Below are 27,997 nucleotides of genomic sequence, written 5' to 3'. Positions count from 1 at the left end.
CACGCCCCCCCAAAAAACCCAAAACAACAGAAGAGCAACCAAACAATAAATGAAAAAACCCTGCCAAAACCTGGATATCTTGCATATGAAGAAAAGGATAAGTCCTAATGTATACTAAAACAAGCAAGCAATTAAATTTAGATCAAGTTATTTATCCCCTTTCTGCCCTATGAGAAATTTAATGGGACCGTTCCCAGTTAGTTAAGTTTTATTTTCATTGTGATACTTTTTAAATCGATTTTATTGCAGCCAAAACACTGGTCATTTACCTGTACATAAAATAAACTATGATATATACACAACATTTTAAGTTACAGGGCATAAGTTTACAATTTTTGGCAGATTCTGTTTAACAAAATGAAAATTGTGAAACATTAGTACTTGAAGAAACTCAGCTTCCTTATTTTGGTACAAATGTTACGATTCTGTGTTCCCCTGTATTCTAATCATACCTAAACTGCTTTAAATAAACTAACATTTATGTGTAGCATCTCACTGTTTTCTCTTATGTTCTGATTCTAGGCAGAATTTTTCATATGCTTCTTCAATTTCTGGATCCATCTCATCATCAATGTCATCGAAATACCTACAAAAAAACAAAAGAATATGTCAGTTTAGGTACAGATTTTTCCAGAAACAGTAAGTAGGTGAAATTTTTATGTAATTTTCAAGGATAAAGTAGAGCTTCATAAATAAGTCAACTACGACATTGAACAAGAAGGAAAAAAATCCATGGCTACCAGGAGAGAAAGAGAAACAAAAAGATCAAAGCAGCACAAATATGTACTAATTGCTGCAGTGTTTGTACTGTTAGTGTTTGTACTAACTGCTGCTGTCTACAGGTTAAAAGACAGAAATAGTGTTTCTTGGATGACAGAAAAGCAATCCATAATGCAATCCAAAATAACTTCTTTCTAAACTTTAGTAATGCGCCTGCACTGATCTATGTGCAAAAAGCATCATTTTAGCATCATTTTTGATTGGTCAACATCCTGGTCAACTTCCTAGTGCACATGCTGCATCAGCTGTTTTATTCACACACTATTCAGAAAAAAAAAAAACTTTACATAGACAACCTGTATTCCCATTTGCTGATCCATGAAAGAAGGCAATCTTAATTCATTTCCCTTTTGCACCTGCATTATGGTATTACCTTCTATTATATGGTAACTAGTCTTTATTTCACAGAACATCTGTCATATTTAGGCCAGATGAAAGACTCGGTCCTGTTAATGACAATTGGTATTGCAGAGAGTGGAAACTACCACAGTTTTTCAAAATAAAGCTGGGGAAGGATGGTGATCACTTAACAGCTTCCTCCCTCCCCACAGTTACTGGTACCAACTTAAATGTTGCTTGTTTTCTGTAGGTCCAACTGCAGTGTTCATCACAATAAATTAGGACAATGGCGTTGTAGTTTGAACATACGGTATATAATTCTAAACAGAAAAAAAACCCACCCCCCAAAACAAAAAACAATCCTCCCCCCCAAGAAAACCTAGCAGCTATTGACTCTCAAGAAGTGTGCATTAGTTTCAGGTGCCCCATTTACTTTCTCTCTCTGTACCTTAGTCAGGGAATCGGCACGCCTCAGCTGTACTGAGGCTGAAAATGGTATCTTACACCCAACCACAATAAGTGCCACAGAAAAGCCTAATAAGTATTTTCTTCTTGAGCATCATGCATTAAAAAAATTTGTCTACATACTTATTTTATTTGTTCCTTCTGTTTCATAGAAGTGTAGGCTTGAGGAGGGACTCAAACAGAACCCTTCTTCCTGATCTGAGTCATGCAGCTGACAAAGGATCAGGATACAGTTACCTAAGCTCTTCTCAAGCCTCTAACAAAGGGTCCACAGTTACCTTGCGTAAAGGTTGGCTCACTGTCTTCAGATTTCTTTTTTTTTCTTTCTTTTTTTTTTTTTAAATCGCTGTCTCCATTTTGCATTTCATTTGTTTTTCTAAGCACAACAGTTCACATGGGTATTCTGAATACGAGCTTGCTTCCTTTCTGATGACATCTCAGATTTATCAGAGCTATTCTAGTGTAAACCTATCCTCTAAAGTTACTGCAGCTCTTCTTGGCTAGGTGCCACCTAGAAGTTTTCCAATTTATTACCAAAATTATTGATCCAGGCCAGCACCTACCACATATATAAACAACACTGGAAATAATTTTTAGGTACAGCATTTCACTATCAAATCATGATCTGAGAATCCTCCCCATTCTTCAAAGAGAAACGTACAGAGCTCAGAGCAATTTATTCTGGACCCAATTTCTTCTACTAGTTTCCTATTAAATACTTATAAACTGGTATCAAAAAGTCAGATTATATTCCCATCTATTGATTCCTCTTTGCTGTTAGGTTGCTTTTCCTGTTCTACAGGAATACTGAATAGCCATTTATTCAGAGAATACTACCTAATCTAAGGAGAGAAACTGGACTCCTTAACAATCCTTTCCTCTTCCCTTTGAAAGACTGAAAATTTTGTGGTCACCTATAGCTAAGATGTATGCACATAAATCAAATAAATTCAGGTTGCCTCATTTCTGACACTTTCTAGCTCTGGTGCTTCATTCAGGCAAAAAAAAATTAATGTAGAAGAATATGCATATTGCACATGTGCAGAAATATGTGAAATATAACCACCTTTCTCAATTGGATAAATACAGTATTTTTTTCAAACTTGCGTAATTACAAACCAACCTACACAAGAACAAACAGCTTCACCATACAGCTTTACATTTTTGTCAAGACTGTGTTCTTAAGTTTGCAGTAAAAATAACTAGTATTTAGGAAAAAAAAAAAAGTATCACTCTAAAAGGAAACATACGGATCTCCAGCCCCTGGTAAGTCTGTTCCATTTTCTTCGTAGTCTGGAAACAAATCCTCTCTCTCAAGCAGCTCTTGGTATTTTTCTTGGTAATCTGGCATAGTAAAAAAGAGACTGAGTGATACATAATAAGATTAATCCTATAAATTAACATTCATCTATACAGTTTGAAAATAAGCTATTTAATGAGACCATAAATGACATGAAATATATTATAGAAAAACCTCTTTCCTACAGCGTTTTCTTATGACATCAATCATCACTTCTAAGAATAAGGAAAGATACCTATTTTCCAAAGAACTGTAAAGGTAGTCACAGATGTTTATCTCAAATGATGTCATGCCATGCTGTGCCCAGACAACAGAAAACAAAGAAGCCACCAAAGAAACAACCCCCCTTTTGTTAATGACTACCAACAGACAAACAAAAATAGACTGGAAGATTTCTGACTACCTGGAGACACAGCAGCAAGTGCTGAGGTTTATGGCCAAAATTCTTCTGAACTATATGAACTCAAGTACATATCCTCTAACATTTACATTATTTTAATCCAGAACAGGGCATATATTACACACTTCAAAGACAGAAATTCAAACATAATTTTGCCTTTTAAACTGTATTGGTTTCAGATACTTTAAAAAGAACTTTGCATGTACTTCAGCAGGACAAACTTAATTACAACTTTCTTAAGAGTAAGACGACAGATGTACTAAGCTTAAGACATACCTGGATCTGCTGCAGTGAAAGGAACACCATCAGAAGTGTAAAATGTTGGCTCATTCTAAGAATAAAGTTATACATTAAGTTACATGCTTTCAGAGAGATAATTGTTTGTAGTTTTCAGCAATGTGATTGTCTATGATCAAATTAAATTCACAATATATTAAGGAACTGAAGTTTGAGTACATTCTTACCATAAAATAGTTTGGGTCATTTTCAGGAGTAGCTTCTCTATATGGAGAAGTTGCATGAACTCTACCCCAGTTACTTGATCGTAGTTCTACTAGTTTCAGAAGCATCTGTTTCACGTCTCTGAAATAGAGAAAAGCACAGAAGTTTGAATGTTTTGTGCTAAGCAAGAAATCAGACCTCTTGTATCCTGCAAATACTGGTTCGTTAAATCAGTCCATAAAATCAATTAGGGATCATATTTCTTGCAAAAGAATGGGGGGGGGGGGGGAACAAACATGTCAGTAAGAGGAAAACTGCTTAACACTTGTTAAACCTGTTACTGCAGATTTACAGTCATAAATCAGTTTAAGAAGACCAGCTAACCAAAATACTTTCTTACAATGGCTACAATACATAAGATCAGAATTACTTTGCATGATAACTATATTGTATTGTTAAATCCCAGCCTGCCAAGTTATGTTTTTAACAAAATACGCCTTATGATAAGAATAAATTACAAGTGCACCCAATTATGGAAACTATTTTATATAACAACTGCAAGCAACAAAATTTCCTTTCTAATTTTCTGTCAATATCACTGAGTATAATGCTAATAAAAACAAAGTCCTTAAGATTTATTAATAGGTTTATGTATAGATGAATGTTAATTTATAGGATTAATCTTATTATGTATCACTCAGTCTCTTTTTTACTATGCCAGATTACCAAGAAGTCCTGCTGGACAACAAGTTGACCATGAACCAGCAATGTGCCCTGGTGGCCAAGAAGGCCAATGATATGCTGGGGTGCATCAGGAAGAGTGTTGCCAGCAGGTCGAGGGAGGGGATCCTGCCCCTCTACTCAGCCCTGGGGAGGCCACCTCTGGAGTACTGCGTCCAGTTCTGGGCTCCCCAGTACAAGAAGGATGTGGCACTACTGGAGCAAGTCCAGTGAAGGGCCACAAAGATGATTAGGGGACTGGAGCATCTCTCTTATGAGGAAAGGCTGAGAGAGCTGGGCCTGTTTAGCCTGGAGAAGAGAAGGCTGAGAGGAGATCTTATTAACGTGTACAAGTATCTGAAGGGAGGGTGTCGAGAGGATGGGACCAGACTCTTTTCAGTGGTGCCGAGCGACAGGACGCGAGGAAATGGGCACAAACTGAAACACAGACACTTCCATCTGAACATGAGGAAAAACTTCTTCACTGTGAGGGTGACAGAGCACTGGCACAGGTTGCCCCGAGAGGTTGTGGAGTCTCCTTCTCTGGAGATACTCAAAACCCGCCTGGATGCAATCCTGTGCAATGTGCTCTAGGTGACCCTGCTTGAGCAGGGAGGTTGGACTAGATGATCTCCAGAGGTCCCTTCCAACCTCAGCGATTCTGTGATTCTGTGATTATAAGACTGGAAACATGATTGGAAACAGCATGAACATGATGTATTTTTCCATTATGTCCAAATTTAACTTTACCAAATGTTATTTAGTTAATGAAAATTACCATTTTGGTCTTTTAGGTGGAGATCTTTCTCATACTATCCTCCCCCATCTTCACACAGCCACTGTAGTATGTTTAAGCACATTAAGCAACAGCTTCTTCCTTACAACAATGAGAAAGTATTTTTCTAAAATGCCACCTTTGGGCCTCAATTAATGTAAATTCTTTCCATAGAATATTTTAAGTGATAAAAAACCAGCAGTGTTCACAGCAGAACATGATGAGTTTATCAACATCAAAAAGGCTTTGCTTTTTTATCTATGTAATCCTAATTTATGATATCCCTGAGACAACATAAAAAAATATGTAACCACCTTGAGAGATTATAGTATCCTGATGACAAGATAATTTTTTCCTTCCTCAGTAACATTAAAAAAAACAACCCTCCAAAAGGACAAGATTTGGTCAAGTCTACAGAAAATTGAGTTAATTCTCTTGTCCAAGTCTAAATGCTTTATATGTATTTCCTCTCAATTATGAAATAAGAAGGGTTGAGTTACTTTCCCCCTCCACTTCTTCTGAGAAGTAGGCACTCCATATGGAATAGAAATTGCTGTAGTTTTTAAATCAAGCTATCAGATCTGCAGCACAAGTAACCTGAAGAACAGATCCTTTTCTTATAAGGGATGGTAGTGCGGAGCAACAGGGACTGATATTCTCACACTAGTTTAAGCATCTAATTTATGCTCCTAACTTTGGCCCTCTACATCATAATGAAATTCTCTAATCAACAGTGAAAGGTAACATCACCGATGCATTAAATACCGTCTCCAACACCTTCCCTACAGTAAGGGAAATTGCTTTTTTCTCTTAAGCAAGTCCATGAAGAAAAGTTCAGTGAGTCTCATTAAATAAATAAATAAATAAATCTATCTTCGATTCTTTCTTTTACTAAAAAAAAAAAGTTTGTCCTTCTATGTCTTGGATTGCGGCTTGTGCCATCAGTGTTCTCTGGATACTTGAAGCAGAACCTTCATCTTCCCTGCAGAGAAGCTCAATTACAACCCACAGAGGCTACCAGGTAGGTGCTGTTGGCATCCCTCCGTAACGCATAAAGCAAGAGATCAGCTCAGCATCTGAACGCTCTACAGGTTTTTAACAAATCTGTAAGAAGCCTGAGGATGGAATACAGCAGAATCAGCCTCATATACAGAGCTGCTTGCAATTCAAAAGAATATGAGCCAGTCTTTTTTTCCAGCCTGTAGTAAGATTCTGCCAAAAATATATTTGTTCTCCAGAAAAAAATATTAACTCCTTTATGTCCTTACAGATTATGATGATTTATACATACCATATTTAACATTAAATTCAGACGTAAAAGTACAAACTGTCACACATCACCATTATTGTATTTTTACTTATAATTTCTTAGAGCCTAAATCATTGAAGAGATACTTCAAGACAAAGGTTAGAAATCCTGAGTGCATTTCTATTAAGAGATTAAAAAAACTGATTGAAAAATATTTTTTTGATAGGTGGGAAGCGAACAAAGTATCACCTTACTTTTCATGAAAAGCTTCTTAAGATGTTTAATAAATAAAATGCTGAACATAAAAAAAAATTGCCTTCCCACCTGCTGCAATTTGCATCCAACACAACATTTTCAATTCTCTGAATCATTTCATCCATTTCATTCTTCCCTTTTTCTTTCCAAGCATCTTCTAAAACTGAGCCTGTCAACTAAAGACAATGCATTAGTTTTTAAAAAAAAGTTTTTAAATCAAATTATAGAAAACTAAGAAGAAACATTATCAACATAAGAGATTCTATAACAACCTGTAAGATATTTAGATGCATTGTTTGACTACCTGAAGATTGAAACTGGCAGTCTTCTAGATCTCTTTGGTTTCATATCATTACAGATCTTTTAAGTAGATTATTTTAGATTGCTGGCTATATGGTAGCTCTGTTTCCAGTGTTTATGTTACCTAGAAGTTAACAGGCACTTCCCTCCAGTCTTTACACGACTTCAAAAACACTCTTCAGTGATTTAATTACACTGTGAGACAAGTCACATTACAACAGAACATAAACATCTAACAGTCTTTTTGACTACTTCAGTGATTTATTGTGGAAAACTAACGTATCACAATCTGAGTTTGCACATCAGTGGGAGACACGCTGCATTTGACCATGCAGTTACTCAAGTCATGTCAATTCAAAAATCGTGCAACATTTTAAATCCTGTTCAAGAGAACCAACAGTATCAGATCTTAATTACTTTAAGTTCATAGTATGAAAGAGTAGACCACATTTTTGCAGGCCACCAGCTTACCCAAGAATAAGGAATAGGTTAGCAATCTTTAGAAACACTTCAGTCAACATAGCTAGCACCAGACATATGCCAGAGAATTTCATGAGGAGATGCATCAGAGGAGCCAAGAATTATCTAACAAAGCCAGCTTGGATTTTAATATGTAAAACCTGCAAGGCTGGAACTGCTGCTGAGAGAGCTCTAGCAGCAGACAGCCTAGAAGTGGTGTGGATGAAAGCCTTTTCCATTAAGGATAGGCATTTCATTGCCCAACAATTGCACAGTAGAAGGTAAGAGTTAAACCAGGAAAAAATAGTTTGCCACCATAGTAAGCAAAGTTAACAGCAACTCCCAATGTACTCAACATAAAAGTCACATGGTCCAAAATGCTCAGAATGGTGTCTCACGCTACAAAGGACTAAAACGTAAAGCTAAAAGCAAATATCTTAACTAACACTCAATTCACATTCCCAGTTTTCTACTATAATCCTGACTTGACCCTAGATAATAACACAAAGGTGGTTTGATTAAAAATAAACATATTGCAAAGCAAACAGGTAAAAACCTGCATCTATTAAAGGGAAAAGACATCAGAATACAGACATTTGTTTCAGTAGGATACTAAGCTTTTAGTAAAACTCAGATTTCGTAAGAAAGCCTAATCTGGCTACAGATGTACTTTGAGCCATCAGAAAACACTTGCATTCAAAAAAGAAAAATGACTGCTGATTCTATTCTGTAACATATTTTAGATTCAGCAATACGTGTCATAAAATAATTCAGATCACTATCTTTTATTTTGCAATGAACACCGTGAAGCCAAATAAATACTGCAAGAATATCCTCAGAACTGTGGAGTCCTTCTTTGGAAAATGTTGGAGAATCATCAGAATAAACAGCAGCATTGAAAAGCTTCCTGCTTTGTGTGCTGCCTTTTTTGAAAGGTCCTTCAGGGGTCCTTGCTGCAAGGAAGCTCTTCCAACTAAGGACTGCCTGCAGGAGTGAATGTGCTTGTTGAGTACAACCTCGCACTTGCTATAAAACAACCTGCTTGAACATCCAATCTTTGTTTAAACTGCTTAGATTAGTAGAAGTAAAACCTCTCTTCCCTTTTCTGTATTTGCTGTAGCAAAAGGAGCCCCCAGAACGTGAATTTAAAGACAGAAGAATCCAAAAAATGAAAAAACCCACAACCCCCCCCATACACTGCAGAGTGAGGAGGGGGGAGAACAAGGAAGAAACAAACAAACCATCCACAAAAAAACCCTCCAGAAAAATACTGTTTAATTTTTGATCTTCATTTCTAAAAGAAATTGTTTTCCCCCACTCTATAACAATGGCTTATGAAAATAAGAGTTGTTCCTTGCATAGAGGCTAATGATTTTAAGAAAAAGTAAAGCTTAATAGCAAAAAGACTTGTTTTCCTCATGCAAGATGATTATATATATTTCTACAAATGTAATGATGCAAACAGTAGGAAAGAACTGAGAAAGAGAGCCTTTTGTTGCAGAACAAAAGGTGTGATACACCTTAACTTTTTGATGTTAATCAAAATGTACCCCAAAAAACCCACCACTCATCCGAGCTGATAACAGTTTTCTCTCACAGCAGAAGTGGCAAATGCAGTGTGAAAGGGATCGCTTACACCTTTGTCTTTGCCTCAGTTCTACTGCCCTGCTATCTAACAACAAACTGTAAGGCTGTTTGTGCAAAGTAGTGTGTTACTTTGTTTACTCAATTTACTCAGTTTCATAGTGGTACTAAGCAAAAGAAAGCACAGTTGCTCAACAAATGGTGTAATGCAAAAAATCCTATACACATTTCCTCAGTTGCAGTTTGTTTCTCCCACTGCTCCCAGAGGTACACCTATTTGTCGCTTCAAAAGGAACATAATACTTCCCTACATACATTTCCTTGTCTGCTAGGGCTTTTTGAAGAGACATCCATTCAGTAACCGAAAACATTTAAAAAGCCTCTCCATTTTCTGCTTCCAGTCTTCAAGCACTTCTAGATACACAAAACTTCTCATCTTTCTAATGAGAAAGACTTCTGTGAGCCACTGTCACCTACACTTCAGTATTCCAGAAGTACAACGTACTGACATTACACGCCGCTCCTTTCCCTCCTCAGGCATCTGGTGAAAGCATCCCAGAGCAGGGAAGCACATGACAAGCTGGAGCTCCAAGAATGACAGACAGTTGCTTAACTCCATTAATGTTCATGCTGATCTGGAGAGAAAACACTTCCTCCCCTCCTTTCAACTAATAAATTCTGAATTTCTAATTACCCCTAATTAGAAACATCTCCATATCACTCCACTTAAAGACAGCAGTTAACCACATGCTATCGCACGGATCTACAGGAAGAATCGTATGATGTGGCTGCCTGTGTTAGCCTGGATCTTGAACCTGTGATACAGGAATCCCTTCTAGCCCGTGCCACAACGAAACAGACTTATTTTTTCCTCACCTTTCTTTTGGGGAAGGGAGGGAGGGGGCATGTGCAGGGGGGAAGGAGAAGAGGGGAAGGAAAGATAGGGAAATGTATCTTATCAGTGAATTCTATTCAGCCGAATATCCACATGTGAAAAACCAACAGTCTCCCAAGCATAACCAAGCTTTAGTTCACAGCTCAACCTCACATGCCTCCATAACCACAACTGCAAGAAATGGTCAGTATCAAACCTGTCACGCAAGAACTGATTACAGCTGTGGCTGACAGTCCTGTGTTCCTCCCACACCTAAAAAAGCTAACAGGTACTGAGACAATGTCTGTGCTGGCTTTTAGGAAAGTGAGCTCCATCATCCTGATTTTCTGCTGTCAGTGCTCACCGTTTCAGTGCTACATCCTGACCCTCTTCAGCAATCACTGCTAGTTGTACTAGGAGTGTTTTATGTTTTTACTGTGTACGTGCTCCAGACAATTATGTGATTTTCCCTCCTTTTCTTCCTTTTTCTATAACTGTACCGTATTAGCATCGAGAGCATCACAGAACTTTAGAGCAAAATGCCCTCTCTTGTGCCACACAAACTCTTAGGTGCCATTCTCTTCAGTTTAATAAAAGCTGCCATAAACCTGACTTATAAACTTGCTGTCTCATCTCAGTTTGAGAACAGATGGAAAAGACTAACAGGTTGATGAGAGCTGGCTAGCAATCCAGCCTCACGTCCCAGCATTACTGTTTCAAGTAGGTCTCCCGCAATGCACCATGACGAAAGGGAGAATCACAGCAGAGTCTGAATGGCTGACCGCAAAATGCAGGATACTCAGCCTGAATAGTCTGGCTTATTTGAATAGGGGCATTTGTGTGGATGCCACATATAGTTAGGAAATCAGATGTACCTCAGTCCCATGCAGTTTAACTGATGCACTTACAAGTAAATGTTTTCTGTTTAGATAGAGCTCTTTTGCATCATATATACAAAAAAAAAAAAAATATATATATAAATATATATATATACACACACACACACACACACACGGAAGGTCCTGCAATCAGGCAAACTATCCCCTCAACACTCCCCCCCTCCAAAAAACTAAATTGCAAGAATTAAATAAGCATGAGAAATGATATTTTCCATAGATTCTAATTATTATTATTTAAATAAGGTTAAACAAAATTCTTTAGCTGTTCAGTTTAAGGCAACAACCTGAGGCATCTGAAATTTGCCATGAAAGTCTTGAATTCATTACATGAGAAAGTTAGTTAGCTAGAGGAGTGAAGGAAGAAAATGGCAGTGTTTAGATTTTAAATAATTCAACAGAAATCTCAGATAAAGTTTTGACCTTTAAAATATTTAGGAATAATAATGTCTTAAATATTAATACAATCTGTTTTCTTCTGATTAACTGAGTGGGATATTTAATGGGAATTATATACAAAATTAGAAAGGTAGAAGTCTCAGGTAAGTTGGCTAGGCTGTTTTATATTTTTCTTTTTAAGACAACAAGCTGAATATGGACGATGCCCTCTTTCATTCAGGACTGTAATACATTAGAAAAATCAGAAATTACAATTTCTTTTCCTTCTTTTAAAACTATTGTCTCACCTTCAGCAGTTTCACTGCACATATCAAATTGTTGTCCACAGGATTAGAGAAGAGAGCATTTAGTAATTCTCCAAGGCCAGCTTGAAGAACTTCTGCTCGTGTTACCTGTCCCTTTGTTCCTTTAATCTGCAGAAGATCAAAAACCCATTAAAAGATTTACATCTTAGAAATTTAGTCACATTTTCCCTCTCAAATGCTGTATGTTTTGGTTTGCGATTAACATACGTGGGCTCTTCAGTTGGAACAACATGCAAAATATGGTCGATATTTTAGAATACAGACTGAGTAATATTCTTACAAATCTGACAAACAGTGTATGCCTAGCATTTTGTTTCTTTGTTAATCAGTTCTTGGGGGAAGCTGCAAAACGCCTGACAAATGGTGCACATCATCCCAAATTCTTAGAAGCCCACGCTCTTTCCCATCCTACATTATGCATTCTCTACAGCTGTACAATGGCTTGCTTCTAGAAGGCATTCTTTACATAATGGAAAAACATAGAAAATAGTTTTAAAATTAAGGAAATACTCCACAAAACTTGTCAAAACAAACAAACAAACCCCCCCCACCCTTTGAAAAGCTTCCTTTTAAAATCTATTTCTCACTTGCAAGAAGTAAAGGCCCACTTACAAACAAAAATGGGTCAGAGCATTGGTTTCTTTTCTCATGCCAGAACATTTTTATAATGCCTAATTAAATCAAACCATTGAAACATAAACCAGAAATATATTTAAGAACACTACAGAAGTTAGTGAGCTTACTGAACGAACTCATGGATATAAGAGTCAAACAAGTTTTAGGTGTACCAAAAAAGGTGTACGTACACATCATAGGTAAGAGAACCTGATCTAAATACAAGATTTCATGCTTCACATATGAGGCAAGGACTGAACCTTCAGGAAAAAAAAAAAATCTCTTTAAAGGTTTGTGTTTTTAATTGCTCATTTTGAAGATTCCCACACCTTCCTCAAACATTCGTTAATAGCTCCTGTTAGTGGCCGAATACTGAATTACATGGATTACTGATCCTGATCTGCTTCTGGTAAACCGTACATTTCCTATGTTGTTTAAATATAATAATCTGGTAGTTTCACCAGACAAAGAAAAAAAAAAATCAAAAGGTTCTTTCCAATTTTCCAAGGCAAACAGAGAGAAAATACCTGTGACCAGACACAGATTTCAGGAAAGGTGGTTTATGGTTGCTTCTTTGTATAAATTCTTACACTGCATTTGTCTGCATACATTTCTCTTCTAACTTCTTGTCCTTTTTTGCTTATCTGCTTCTGTGACACACATTATAATGAAATCATTCTAAAGTTCTTTAATTTTCTTCCTTTCTCCCTTTTAAAAAAAAATCTCAAATAATATTCCATTTCAGTGTTTGCTTAAAACAACAAAATATTAACAAAGAAAAAACTGACACAGAACTTTCTTCTTACCTCTAGGTTAAGGTAAAGTTCAGCTAAGAAGAGCACAAAGGCATGAAATTGCTTTCGAGTAGTCTCATCTCCTTTTGCAGCTTGATCTCTGTTTTCATACTCTGTTCGACACCTGAAACATTAAAATGAAAATCATTATCATTTTTAGACATCCCAACACGTACAATATATTACTTATGTAAAGCAATGCTAATAACTTATGAACTGCATTAAAACTGTTAAACACTGCATGCCAAGAAATATGGATTGTGAGGAAAACGAGGTCTTCACAAAGATAACGTGGATTTTTGTTGTACATGAATAAATATGATTACATTGTTATGTTTTCAAGCACCAAGAAGTTTGAAAGGGCAGAATGAAATAGGGCAAATTACAGCAAGTAAAAACTAAAGATGGTAAAACAGTTTATATCTCAGAAAATGAGTCCAAGAAGTTTTACTCAAGCAGTCACATTGTCTTAGATGCCTTTATACTTATTTCATAAATTCTTCATCCCACCATTTTAAGTTACAGCTATGCATAATTTAGTTATAAATACAAATACTTGGGATTCAAATTCAGTGAATTGATTTAGTAGTATTTATAATTTAAGATAACATTGCAGTGAGGTAATTTTTTCTAGTATTCAACAACTGTGTCAAAAACATGCAAGTTTACATACCAGCTCGTAAAAGGAATTCAGTATTTGAAATAGAAGGCACACAAGATAACCACTGAGAATAAATTAGAGGTTATGCAATGGATTAAGAAGCACTTGAGAAACTGAAAAAAAAATCTAAGGTGTTGGAATATCAAATTCTGAGTACAAGGCGGGCTGAGAAACAGAAGAGTTTTCTGTAGGTGTTGTTAGCTTGTTCATATTGCCCCCTCCACACCATTCTATACATATTAGCAATAAAAATATAAGCAACCTTAAATTTATGGATTCAGGTGCTAAAAGGAATGTTTTTATTGGATTGGCTTCAAAACTAGGAATGAGATAGAGAATCGAGCATCAAGAAGGACTTCCTTTACTGTATTACTCAAGTAACAAGTATACTCACAAATCAGGGAAAGGAAAAACAATGAGATGCAGAACATTCAAAAGGGGACTGAGAATATTCTGGTATCTCATCACTAAGTATATGGATACTTCACACAAACTAAAAGCTGTAAGAAGCAAACATAGTTTAAAAAAACCCCGCAAGATAAAAACGATGATTTGTAGGGTCATTTTGAAAGAGAAAAAGCTCATCTGCTTTGGGACAATGGGGGAAAAAAAAAAAGTTTCCATCATCTCCATAAGGAAATGCTCCTGATTAACAGAAATGCATTTTGATGATCAAGTTCATCACGCTTTTGCTCCTCACCATGGGTGGACTAAATGAGTCTTTTAAAATGAAAAATAAGTCTGTAGCTTAAAAAGTCACAAGTCCTCAAAGAAAAAGCGATCATTTCTAAAGAATCATGAAGAAAAGTATTAGTGTACTAATCTTACAAAATCTCATGCAACAAGATTTAAAAGGAAATACATCCATTTAAAAGTAAGTCACATTTCTATCAAGTATGAAGTCTAATAATTTTTTAACTGTAAACCCCCAAAATTCTGAAACTGAAAATTTAGAAAGTTTATCCTTCTGTATTTGTGTGCCTATCTCACATGTGTAAAGTTAATTAGACAATCTGTGAATAAAACTTACACAGCAATCACAGCCAAAAAAGTAACTGAAGAAAAAACACAATGAAATAAGTAAAGAGTCAAGGACAAGGACAGTAAATATATTTACATCTACGGTACTTTTAAAGTTGACTATCTTTCAGATTCCCCCTGTTATTTGGTATCAGTCTAACATACTCTTCTCAGCTCAAAAGAGCCTACAGAACCCTGAATAGTCCTATTTTTATATTAAAATTATTTTTCTATATTAAAAGCAATACACAAATAGGTATTAGATACCCAGTATGCACCTCTGCTTTAATAATCCTTAATTTAAACTTCAATTTTAATTTAAAGATATACTTCTTTGCCCACTGGGTTAAGAGTTACATACACAAAAGAGGAAGACATGTAACATGAGTAATAGGCTTAAAATGACATGCTGATACTGACCTTTGAAGTAACAACTGTCGGAAGTTTCCACTTTGTGGATTAATGGTTAGATGGTGAGATAAATAATTACACAACCGTGCTCCCATGTAGGAAAAATTTGGGACAGATGTGGCCTTCCAAAATAAATTTGGAAAAATAAATTATTCATCAAAGTAATGATTAAATTATTAGGAAGTATCTTTAAATGTATTTTGGAAATCAGTGTTCATCAACAGTTGACTAGACCACTGAAGAGCAGTATTATCAAAAATTACAAGAATTACTATTTGTTTCATGTTAATTTCTGTATCTCAGCAACACTTTGCTATTTGCATTTCAGCACTTAGAAGTCCATTATACCGCGATTTCTTGGCTTTAAGAAAACAACCACCCTTATGCCATGTGTCCTCAACTCTACTTCCGCACTGTGACCTACATTGAGTGTCTGAAAGTCACTTATGACCTGTTTATACAAAAATCAAGAGTTAAGACGCTTTAAAGACACGTGCTCTCTCCAGAGGAGCAACAAGGCCATTAAAGCCAAAAATTCACCTTCGTTCAGTCTAAGGGCTATCAAGCCCAGAATCGTTTCTGGCAATAGTAAATGCTCAGGGAAAGAATGTAAAAACAGGTCAAGTAAAGATAAATACTTCCTCTAGTACACCCTTCAGCAATCTGCAGAATAGCAGCCTCCTGATTCAGAAGTTAAAACTGCATCTTTCCAGTTAATAGTCCTGGATGGGTCTTTTTTTCTAAAATGACTCCTATTACTTTTGACCACTTACACTCTTATCAACTAAAACACAGGTGGTGGCAATAAAATCCAACAATTTGAGTTACACACTGCCTGAAAAATACTTTGCTTTAAACCTGACACTTGGAAACTTCTAGAGGTGCAAAAATCAATTAGAAATTCAGTAAGGTATACATTAAATCTCTTTCAGAACTTCAAGCAGAACATCCCCTGGTTTTGGCAATTTGTTACTGTTCATGTGTTTTAAAGTATCCTCTAGCAACACTCAAATTTGAGATTATTTCTCAGATACAATTTCAGTGAAAAAAGGCTCTGGAGTAAGAAACTCCATTAGCTCTGTCAACGAAAGCACGGATACTGAGAATTCATTAAATTTTCCTCCACCGGCTTTATCATCTTTGAACATTCTTTTTACATCTCGATCATCTGTCCACGCTACAGATGCTCTTGCAGACTTCTGCTTCTTATATGTTTGGAAAAAAAGAATTTTTTTCTTGCCATTAGCAAGGCAATGTGTTATATCTAGTTACCTTTTACAAGCAGAGGAAAACATGGACTCAATGCAACTGCACAATCTGCATAATGTTGCTGGAAAGAACTGAGCTATTTTTGGAAGCTACAATAAATTTGATTACTTAAGATAGCCAAATTATCCATTAAAGAGGTATGTAAAACATCTAACAAACGTTTTGGTGCTGTTCAATAAGTTGCTTGGACCTGAAAAGGTGCCCCTTGCTTTTAAGACAAGGTAAAATGCATCAATTAAGAGTGTAACTTTCCTTAGTGATGGGGGACTTTCAAACCTCAGCTGCACAATTTTACTATCATTGCCTTCCTATAATTAGTTGGTTTACATTTATGGTTGCATCAAATACTAAAGCAATCCAATTTTAGGTATTATGCCCTTGCACAGCACACAAAGACCAAAAAAAGAACCACTCAAGACATCATCTTAATAACCAATCACCATAGTGTAATGTCTTTCCTGCACTACTGTTGCTGGCAATCCCAGTTTGTTTCCCACTCAAAAAAAATCAGAAGCTAAGCGTAAAGGCTAGTCTATCAAGGCACAGCTTGAGAAGTTTTAGTTACTCTAACAGCAACAATCTCCTATATTAACTACACGACAATCAAGATTCTCAAGCCTGCGGAGTCAGAGTGCTCAGCTTTTGGAAACCAGGAGAACTGACACTTTGCTCTGGATAGAGACATAAATGGATCAGGAAGAACAGGGGGAAGTAGATAATTAATCTTTTAGAAAGCCTGAATTACCTGACACCCAAATGAGGGGAAAACTGTACAGAACTTGTGTCTTTTTTTTTTGTTTTAGCTGTCTTCCTTGACAAACCTAGCACCTGTAGCTCTGCTCAATTGGATTAAATCAACGTCACTGAAGCAACTGCTTATAAACACTTTTCATCAGTTTTAACTGACATTTTGTGATAAGCTAGGACTAGGAAACACAAACACCTAAGTAGAAGCTCAAGAAAGAATAATGAGCATAGCTGACTGGCACTCAAATGCTAGATTCTCCTGATTCTCCTGACAAACTGAAGTCTTATGCTTTTGGATAGTAGGACAGCTATTTTACACTGAGCTAATAGTTTTATTTTTCACATAAAAATTGTTTTATTTTAAGATTGTTTGCATTTGCTGTTTCTCAGTTGAGGAAGGAATAGTCACCCCCAACATTGGACATTTTAACATTTTAAATAGGGGGAGAGAGGAGGGGGTGACATTAAAGACTTTACAGTAAGTGTGAGAATTTATATACACAAAAAGTTACATATGGGATTATTTGCTGCATTTTCTTCCAATAAAGTTATATTGCATATTTTAGTCTTTCATTATCTATATTTCCATGTGTCCAAATAGAAGATGGGGAAAAATGCTGCTGCTGAACAAAGCACAGGTAATCTCAATGGCTAGCTGAACTATGTTCTGAATTAAATGTGCATCAGTTCTGTACGACGGTAAGAAACTTAATACCCTACAGTACTGTGTGATGACCAACCAGTCATGCAGCTCTACATACCCCAATTTATTTCATAGGAAAAAAACAATGTGCAAGTATCTGTACTTAAAAAGTGAATAAAAGATTGGTTGTTCACATTCTTAAAAACAGAATTTGACAGAAACCAACACAGGAAAGTGAGAGATACCCAACGTAATAAATGTCAAACACAAGTGTGACTTATTCTCTGCAGCAAGCCCAAAAGACAGTAACAGCAGCTCATTTGCTTAGCAACACAGATTAAGCCGTTCTTTCCAATGGCTCCCTCAATTAGTACAGAGTTCAATTCAAGGTCTCTGTCCTCATTTCCATGGCCATCAATGGGACTGGACCTAGTTACCCAGCAGACTAGCTTTCTTTTTCTCCAATTATGCTGTTCTGAAATAGGTATATTCTAAATTAAGAACAAAGCCAGTCAATAACAGAGTTTCCCAAAGGGTGATGTGCACAACAGGTGAGAGTTTAATTTTTAAAATAGCAAATGATGAAAAGAAAAAAATATCTAAGTATTATGAAACAAATTTACTTTTGTGGAAAAGAAGAAAAATGGAGAACTCTGACATAGCTTAAGGATTTTTTCAATCTCTAACATAAAACAATTCAAAATATAACTCTTAAATTGCTGTAATTTGCACTCCAGTATATGCCCCTGGAAATCCAAAGACACAAGAAAGGAAATGAAGTAAACTGTGGAAATTTATCAACCAAGCAAGTACCCCACACTTGAGCATTCATTTCAGATTACTAGGCAAAAAACTTTCTCCATACTGTTCAGTCTAAAATGAAAAAAAAAGGGGGAGGGGGGAAGAGAAAAACAAAGCCAAAATAAAATATTACATTTTATACCCATATGCATATCTTGGACACTAGGGAACAGAGGCATAATATCCACATCATAAAACTGAATACACAGGCTACCTGCTGATAGATGAGTTCAACAAGTTCTTGCAAAGCTTCATCTGTAGTGACCCAGCCATTCAGTGTTTCAGCAAACTGCTCTATTTCAGTTTCAAAACAACCCGGTTGCTCAGTGAGGTGATTTAGGAAATCTTGTACATACTCTGTCAAAGTCAGATAGCCATCACATCCATCTTCAAAGGAAGACTCCTACAGCAGTGAAGGAATTTATCAACAATTTAAAAAGAACCTAAAACAAAGTTGTTACACTTACCATCTCCAAAAGTATCTATATGGCTCTCAGTCTTAAATAACTCCTAATGCTCTGCATGCTTGATAGCGATCTGTTTTACACGGTACACTTGAACGTTTTTAGACAGCATTCACATCAATGCATCAGAAAGCTCCATTAAGTCCTGTAATTCTAAGAACTGTGTCAGTTGTCATTATACAGACTACAGTCTCCTAGCCAAACATGTCAAAAAGATGGACTAAAAAGCAAATCAAATGGTTTGCCAAGTTGAATGTAAAATTAACTAGCACTTTCAACTCCTTAAACAAACAAGTGCATCTGTTAAGAAGAGAACTACCAAACTGAGCCTCAGAACCCTTCTTGCCCGATGCATACTCAAATTGTACTGTAGACAAATGAACTGTAGAAGGAAAAGTAATTGGAAATTGGAAGCAAAGTGTTTTGTGATTACATAGAGAAGTGATGCAAAAAAAGCAGGAGGGGAGAAACTAAAAAAATATAGTAAATATAAGTGTAATTTTTCCATGTACAATAAAGCCAGAAAAACTAATCTTCCAAAATCAACAAATTGCTTGGCAATGGATGAAGACTATAAGGCATCAAATGAAACTAAGTGGTAATGCAGTAATCAGCAGTTACTGATATTAAAAAAAAGACATTAAACACACCTGCTTCATAAAGAAACGAGCTAACACCAGCTAATACCAACCTTATCAGTGTTTATGCTCCCACTGACGGGACAGAACGCTGATAATTTTGTCCATTCAAAAATGAATGTATATATAACGGTCTGTAAAGTTCAATACTCTCCTGAATGATTGCAATGCTAGTGTATGAGAGGAACAGCATAGGGAATGAGATGTTTTGTGATGTAACTAGTAATAATATAGTACAAATAATTAATTTTGCAAATAGTATCTTATATGAGCATTCAGAAGTGAAAGCCAAAGCCCAAAGAGGGATTGCTAAAGAACCAATTAGTGATTCAAAACGTAAGGGTAACACTGAGGATAACAGCATTCTCAACTGACCTACTATTTAATAAGAAAAAGATTTAAAACACACTGCAATGAAAAATTGAGCTAAAAAAGCATACAAACATTTTTTGTTTCTTTAGTGGACTTACATACACTGAACAGGTTTATATTTTCATTCTCCCTCTCCCCACCCTTCCCTAAAAGGGCAGATGTCTTCTACTTTCTGGCTTCAAAATGCCTCAGTTTCTCCTCTACTCTGAAGCAACACAGATTTGCCATCTGTGAAAGATGAAAGACCTGGATATGAACTATAGAGAAATGCAGATAAACACTGCTGAAAAATCAAGTACTGACATTAATTTCAGGGGCTGTAAGGAGCACATGGGGAAACTTGCAGAGTTTCCAAATTTCTTGAAAAATCTATGTTTTAAGGGTATACAACTTAAGCTAATGGGGGACACGCTCAAAATAACAAAAGATAAACTAGAAAGACATTCCTGGATTATCTAATTAAGTAAAATAATTGCCCAATGGACAATACTGAACAAGACTTTAAGGGACTTAACGTGGCCCACCAGAAATAGGAAAAAATATGCTCTTGACTTAAAGAAATGGTGGCAAATTGGTACTACTGATAATGAGAAAGTCGCGAACAACCTGATCCATGTTGGTTGTGCTTTGAGTTGGTGGCTGGCTCAGATGACCTACAGAGATCCTTTCCAAGCTAAAGTTCTACGATTCCAACAATTTGGAGCTTTTACTCCTTGGGTCCATAAGCTAACAGGCCTCTATGTAACTTGCTAAATATTCTATTTCTGTAAAGGAAATCAGCTTTTACTAGGTAATTTCCAATAGCCCAATAAAAGTACTGTACAATGAAGTTAGACTATTTTGCTCCCCAGAAATACGACACTGTGTAATAACTGCAGCTTATATTAATCACGTACAGCAGAACTAGCATCTCTTCAAACAATCTGTTTGAAAACTTTGTAGTCAGGTGGTAGTGAACGCTGTAGCTTGTAAAAGCAGCTGCTCTTTCTGACATTGCCTCTCTTCTACTAAGACTCAGTTTATGAGTTTAAAGGCATAATAATGGCTAAATAGATAGTAAAACCCCTCTTTTAGCTACAGAAGGATAAAGAACAACAACTATAGGAAAAGATCCATGATCCAGATCTGCTCTCAGTCTCTGCTTCAGCATGTGCCAAACACTACTTTCCCAGACCCAAGAAGTATTCACATTTCTGCTCACAAACTGACTTAGTCACCACTAATTTATCATCAACTTGATTTCTCCTCAGACTTTTTAGGAACAAGATCTTTTTCGTTTAGATTACACACACCCAACAGCAAATTTACAAAACTTTTACAAAAAAGTGTGCTAAATTTCACACTTTTGCTGCAGATGAACCCATTTATTAAATTAATTCAGTCATTAAAGTAACAAAATAAAAACCTGTGTAACAGTGAAGGACTAACAATTCTGAAACATCACTATTCCACGCCTATTATATTCTGATGGATCTTGTACGCCTGGTATACTCCAATTAGATTAGGGTCCCTATAACATACCAGACATACCTCCAGATAAGAGTTCTGGGTTTCAGTAGCATTTTAAAGCTATTTTTATTAATAGATCAGTCACTTATATTCATAACATTCTTACAACATGGCAACTAGAAACTCCCACATGCTTGTGTGTTTTTGTAGAACAGCTGAAAAGCAACATCACTGGCCTTAAGTGTTTGTAATTATATGTATGCAAATGTGTTCATTCCAAATGGCATTTTTTGACTGTGCAACCGAAATCCTTTATTTATAGAAAACATGTAACATGTATTGGGGCAAAGCACTTTTCCCCCTAGATTATCCATTCACTGAAGCATGTTCATGTTGGCATTTTGTCAACAGTTGTCTATTGGCTATGGGTTTGCATTATTCAGAACAGTGATTTTATTCAATAAACTGGCATAGCTTGTAACATCCAGATAACATCAGTTTTATCGGTGAAGAAAAAAACTCCAAAGCATCAAAACACCTTATTTAGTATTTAACTTAAGTATTTTTCTATTAATTATTCAAAATCTAATTGTTTCAACTTAATTGCATATTATACTTGAATATATTTGTAAAAGTAGTAGTTCCCACACACATATACACCAGATTTTGGCTGCTTGCATAACAAAAGTTTATTACGAGGATTAACACAGGTCTCCACTGGAGTAAGATTACTGTACCAGTAACATGCAAGACAAGGGAGCATAAAATAAGAAACACCTAGCTTGTATTTACATGGGGCATCTACAACACAGATCTGAGATTACTCTTAGTCCGGCTGCCAATATATCCCACAGCAGGTAGATAGCTGCTAGGAAGGAGTCCAGCCATACTTTTCCTTCAGTGATATTGTATCACCAAAGGGCAAAGTTATAAGACACACGATGGTACATACAGTTGGGCAGTCACAGTCAATCACAGCCATGGCTCAGTACATTTAGAAAAGGGATGCCTATGCTTAGAAAAGCACAAGCTCAAGCTTTCTCCCACACTTCCTTCAAAAAACTGAGAAATCTTAATGAAAGTGCAGTTAAGCCTTTACTTAAAATGCAGTGTAGATGCAGTGTAGATGCAGCTACAACAGATGCAGTCTCAGAAGAGACAGCTTGCTCTCATGTTGGTGAAGTCAATGCTGGTACAATCGAGAAGGAATGCAGTTATCTGCAGTTAACTTTAGCAAATCACCCCACACTGAAGACTCTCAAGTACTCCCTGTTATTCACCCATTATCACTTAACAGTCTGCGTCTCAGGTGGTTGTTATCCAAATTTTGTATTCTCTTTGGCCAGTGCAACATTCTTGTCTAATCTTGTCTAATACACAAGATCTCAAAAAAAACATTGTTAATTTGAATATAAATAAATTGGCATATACTAAGGAGAGAACATAAATACTCACTGCAAAGCCTGAATTGTATCCTGAGGGATAAAACTCAGGGGCGTTAACAGACAACTTTGAGATTACCACAGGAGCCACAGCCACCTGAGGTTTAGCCATTGCTGGTCCAGAATCAGGAACTGAAACTTTATCTTGTGATCCAGATGGAATTCTTGTCTGTCGCAGGTGTTCTGCAAAGGTTTTGTTATGTTAATAACACTTTTTCTTAGACATCATTAAATTTCTATGTATTCATATAACTTAATACATAAGTTTTTGGGGACAGAGTGAGAAGAGGGGAAAAGAACAGGAATAACTTGCTCTTACAGGTAAAGACAATGTTACCAATATATTTTGCCCCCCCAAAGTGGTACCATACTCCTTTTCAGAGTGTAAAAAAGTTTAAATTCTTTAGGTCTGACATTCTTTAGAAATTAAGTCCCTAAAGTTCAGTTTTACTTTAGAATTTATGGTGAAGACTCCATTTTTATTGCTTTTCTTAAAATGTAAAAAGTTTCGACTTTGGCAAACACCAGAGGCCTTTCCACAAGTCAGGAAGTGAACCCAACATCCAAGTGAAGGTGACTGAAAAAAGAGGAGCTCTTTCCTCCCCCATTAAAGCACTTTTTCTAAGAGAGCTAGCTAGAGAAACTAGTAAATCTGCCTGTGCTAAGCTTGCTCTTCTTGTGGGTTTTTCACATATTTCAAAGGCAAAGGCACAGGCAGGCCTCACTAAATCTAAACACATTTTTCAAGGACATTTAGCTATTGTCTTTGTCATAAATCATTGGTCAAAAATCCAATCAAACTGCATTTCTTTTTTAAGCATGTTTTCCACATTTTCTTCATAGAGCAGCTCCTAAGCTTATTGAAAGCAGGATCTGATAGGTATCTGGAAAAGCTAACCAACAAACAATGCTCTGTGCTATTGTCGGGTTGGGTTTCTTTTTGGCAAACCTTTAGGCCAGCACTAAAGAGGAGCCCTTCAGCAGGAGCAAGGCTGCGCCCATCTGCGGCCGGCCGAGCAGATGGAGACCACGCACCCACCGACGGGGGTGCGCACAAAAGCGGGGAGGGGGAGAGGGGAGAGGGGCTTCGCGGGCAGGCTGCGGTGCAACCCCCCGCCTTCACGCGGGCACAGGCCGCAGCCCAGGGACGCCCCGCCGCCTCCCCTCCCGCGGCTGCGAGAGCGGCCAGGCCGGCGCCCGCGGGGCCTCGGGCCGCGGCGAGCTCCCGGCGCCGGGCGCGCGAGTGGGCGAAGGGGCGCGATCATGGGGCCGGGGGGAGGCAAGGGACCCCCCAGCGGCCCCCCGGGCCGGGGCGACGCCGCGCCTCGGCACCCGCGGCCTCCGGAGCGGCACGGAGGGGCCCCGCGGCCGCTACCTGCGTTTCCGGCGCCCGGCGGCGCCGTCTTCGGCGGCCGCAGCGGCTCCTGCTGCTGGAGGAAGCCGCCCGGCTTGTGCTTGTGCTGCTGCTGCTGCTGCTCGGCCGGGCCCGCGCCCTGGGAACCGCTGCCCTCCAGGCGGGCCCCGCCGCCGCTGCCGCCGCCGCCGCCGCTCTCCGGCGCGCCCGCGCCGCTGGGGAGGGCGCCGCCTCCTCGGCCCCGGCCCCGGCCCTGGCCCTGGCTCTGGCCTCGGCCGGCGCCCGGAGCCCGGTCGAAACTCTCCGACATGCTCGGGCCGGTGCGGCTCACGCCCTCATGGGCGGGAGGCGGAAGCCGGGGCGGGGGGGGGGGGGGACGCTCGGGCCCTTCACTTTCAGTTTCACCCCCCCTCGCACCGCCACGATGGTCGCGGCCCAGCCCCGCCCGCAGCGCCCCCTGGCGGCCTCGCACCGCCCGTCGCCATAGTAACCCCGGCGCCTGGCGCGGCCCCCGGGGGCGGCGCCGGGCCGGGCCGGGCCGAGCCGAGCCGAGCCGGCGCCCTGCCCGCCGCGCGCAGCCGGCTCCCCCCGCCGCCAGGCCGGCTCGGCTGCCGCGGGTTAAAGGCTCTTGCCCGGCGTTAGTGCCGCGTTGCCAGCTCCATGTGTTCACAAGTCACGAGTCAGCCCCCCCCACCCCCTTCCCAGGCACGGGCTGGGCTTCAGCAAGAACCGAGCGGGCGCCCCAGACATCACTGTCCCCACGCTGTCCTCAGGAGTCACGGCAGCCTGCAACTGGCGTTTCCGAACTGCCAATATTCTCTTGCAGCTGCGTCCCTCCAGGAACAAACAGCGTGAGGCAACAGCGCAGTACCGCGACGGCAGCTGCAGGTGCCCGCCTTCAGAAACGTCGTGCCACGCTGCACGCGTGCAGCTGTCTTCATAGGAAAGCGGTATGTGGAAAAACTGCAAGCTAAATGACAACGTACATTTAAGCCACGAAAGCAAAACCTCCAACGTGACAATTATTACTGTGCTGTTAGGTCTACTTAGCGTAACCTTGTTGGTTAAGAACAACGTATTTCATATATACTTATACAAAAATGTGACGACAAACGCTATTCTGATTTAGTTCCTGTTGGCGTGAAAGGTTTTAAAAATTAACTGAAGAAGACAGTCCATGTAATGCATTTTGCTAATATTATCACATTAAACACTAATGATTAAATTCACATGTCCATTCACAATTTAATTCACCTATCTTTTGTTCAACTGGCAGAGTATTTCTGTATTTGGTTTGCAAACTCCAGATCACAATCTGCTTTCAGACCTAGGAAGAGGAACTGAGTATTGACATGCCTAAAATGTGCCTCAGTTTGCCCCATTGGCAATGTTTGTATGTTGTCTCCCTAAACAGTCTGCTCCATGCTCGCCTTCCCACCCGTTATTTTTATAGAAGTGAAAGGCTTCTGTGTTGTTGGTTCAAACTCTGTTGATGACTCATGAAAGATGAAAAAAATTCAAGTATGTATGACACTTTGTAAAAAATCAGAATGGTACTGTCTTAGATATTTTTAAAATATGGTTGTATTGTAAAATGATGCACTTAGAAGTTATGTTCATATTGTTTTATTACTACATTTCACTATTCTTAACTATTAATGGGGGGAATAGACTGTAAAATATAGCCTAGATTTGTTATTTCCCCAAGGCATGTATCAAATTGATTCTTGGTGAGACGCAAAGTTGGCCAAACAGTAAAGATCACACAGTTAGAATTAATTAGGCTAACTGAGAAAGCTAAGCAACTATTGGTGAAAGTGATGACTAATAAATTAACTAATATAACCCCCCCCCACACACACAACTGAAATGAGAGCAAATATAGGAGATTTTGATGACTTTTCAGAAAGTGGAAGACATCACTTGTTTAAGTTCCACAATTGTCAAAATTAAATTTAAGCAGTACTACCAAGCTTTTAAAGATCACAAATTAGCTAGTAAAATAACTAAATAAAAAATATTCAGTGTTCCTGTGTTATTTCATTTCTGATTTTAAAGCCTATTGTGACCTCTGGTCACATTTATAGACTTTAACTTACCCCAGCAGAAGGATTAAAAGCTTACATTAATGTGAAAAAGGAAGTTGAGATTCTGGCTTAATCGCTGTTCTCAATATGCTGAGATGTTAAAAAAATCATATACTGATATCAGTTTTTAATATATCAGTCTTTCAAGAAAGAAAATCGTATTTTCTGTGGTATACATACATGCAGGACGAATTTAATGCCTCAGGTTACTATTATTGAACCATACAACTTTTCACATTTGGTCATAAATGTGAATTATTTTCACTTAACAGACATCCTATATTATCTTAATTTAATGACTGTTTGACAGTTATCTACAGTGTAAAGTGGAGTGGGATCCCAGTCCATCACAGATACACTACTGAAGTTTGCCTTAGAGCAGTGGTGCTTGGTTGGGAGCCAAATTTCTCCTACTCAATGCGGATACCTAAAAAAAAAATCTTTTATGCAGTTAAATCCAAAATTACAAACCCAAATACTTTGTGTGATAGTCTATGCCTTCAGACAACACCTAAATTTCTGCCTAACTGAAGTCCTATAGCTTACTTCCCTCCTTTGAGGACCACAAAGCAGAAAATCTGAGATAGCCAAGCTAGTAAGTTGTATCTTAAGCACCCAATGATGTGATCAAAACTTTCACCAAATGCAGCTGTGGCCACTTACCTTTTAAATATCAGTTAGGGAGGAAGTTACCTGTCTTGCCATACATGTGTTACCTAATAGCCCAAAACTCAACTCAGAAGCGACACTGCACAGACCTGCAGCATCTGGTGCTGAGACGGACGCTGCAAACTGTAAATTGTGTCACTATTCAGAACACAAACACACTATGCTTTTATAAGCAGCCAAGGTATTTCTAATTAGGGAGAAGATGGAGGGGGCTGGTCCTAGCTTGTAAAACAGAATAATTGGAATTAAACTGATCTCTGTCATACTGATGAGGTATGTTGTTGCACTATTCAGCAGTTACCAAGCCCCAAAATAAAGCACACATTAGCACATGTTGTATCTCTAAAATGAGTATTTCTCACATACTTATTTAAAAGTACTGTAGTCTCCTGAACATCCGGTACTAGGGTACCATATGAATTATTCTTAGACTCACATTTTCACAGCTTCACTTCACTTCTAGTCATAATTAATCAGTTATGAGATTGGAAGCTGTGTGTCACACTAAAACTACCTCAAACAATGCATATTTTGCATTAGCAGTTGCACAAATATAAATGAAAAAGCCTAAGTTATACCTGAGATTTATGGACTGTGTGAAATATGACAATGTATACAGGTGATAGTGTGGATAACCTTACATGGTGTCCTCTGCATACAATCTCTTTCATGTCATCTTAGTTGCAAGCATTCTTTTTTTTCCCTTGCCCCTCAGGTACTGTATGCACTGTACTGTATGGACCATTCTAAGTTCAACACGTGTACCAGATCATTGCTTTATTACACACTTCAAGAAATAGCAGCAACAATAAAGGAAGATACCACCTACATACTGTGGCGTCTGTTCAAGGGAAACAACCACGTTTAAGGAAGTACCTCTCTCTTCACAACTCGGTTGCCTCGATTTTTGCCTTTCCGCCCCTGTCCCACCAGCACGATCCGCGCAAGCAGAGGGACGAAGGCAACAGCGGCCACCTGCGCCCACCTGCCGCGGGAGCCCGCGACACCCGGCGCCCCTCC

General features: G+C 38.3%; 1 protein-coding gene and 1 long non-coding RNA gene across 2 annotated transcripts; one reads left to right on the top strand and one right to left on the bottom strand.

Annotated features, from left to right (window-relative positions):
* Positions 1-9: 9 nt before the first annotated feature.
* PAIP1 (poly(A) binding protein interacting protein 1) lies at positions 10-24,569 on the bottom strand. The gene is made up of 11 exons (XM_067315849.1): positions 24,243-24,569; positions 22,881-23,050; positions 18,717-18,905; positions 15,052-15,164; positions 12,963-13,074; positions 11,524-11,649; positions 6,794-6,900; positions 3,749-3,866; positions 3,561-3,615; positions 2,835-2,928; positions 10-586 (listed from the first exon to the last, which is right to left on the bottom strand). Exons 1-11 carry the CDS (start codon positions 24,529-24,531, stop codon positions 493-495), a joined length of 1,467 nt encoding a protein of 488 aa, XP_067171950.1. The 5' UTR covers positions 24,532-24,569; the 3' UTR covers positions 10-492.
* LOC106499510 (uncharacterized) lies at positions 23,651-27,734 on the top strand. The gene is made up of 3 exons (XR_001295194.2): positions 23,651-23,914; positions 25,048-25,171; positions 27,693-27,734. It is a non-coding gene; the product is annotated as an uncharacterized lncRNA (long non-coding RNA).
* Positions 27,735-27,997: the final 263 nt, after the last annotated feature.

This window comes from Apteryx mantelli, chromosome Z, assembly GCF_036417845.1.
Source record: "Apteryx mantelli isolate bAptMan1 chromosome Z, bAptMan1.hap1, whole genome shotgun sequence".
In the NCBI taxonomy this organism is placed as follows: domain Eukaryota; kingdom Metazoa; phylum Chordata; class Aves; order Apterygiformes; family Apterygidae; genus Apteryx; species Apteryx mantelli.
The sequence above is the reverse complement of the archived record's forward strand: the minus strand, read 5'-3'. Positions and strand labels throughout refer to the sequence as shown.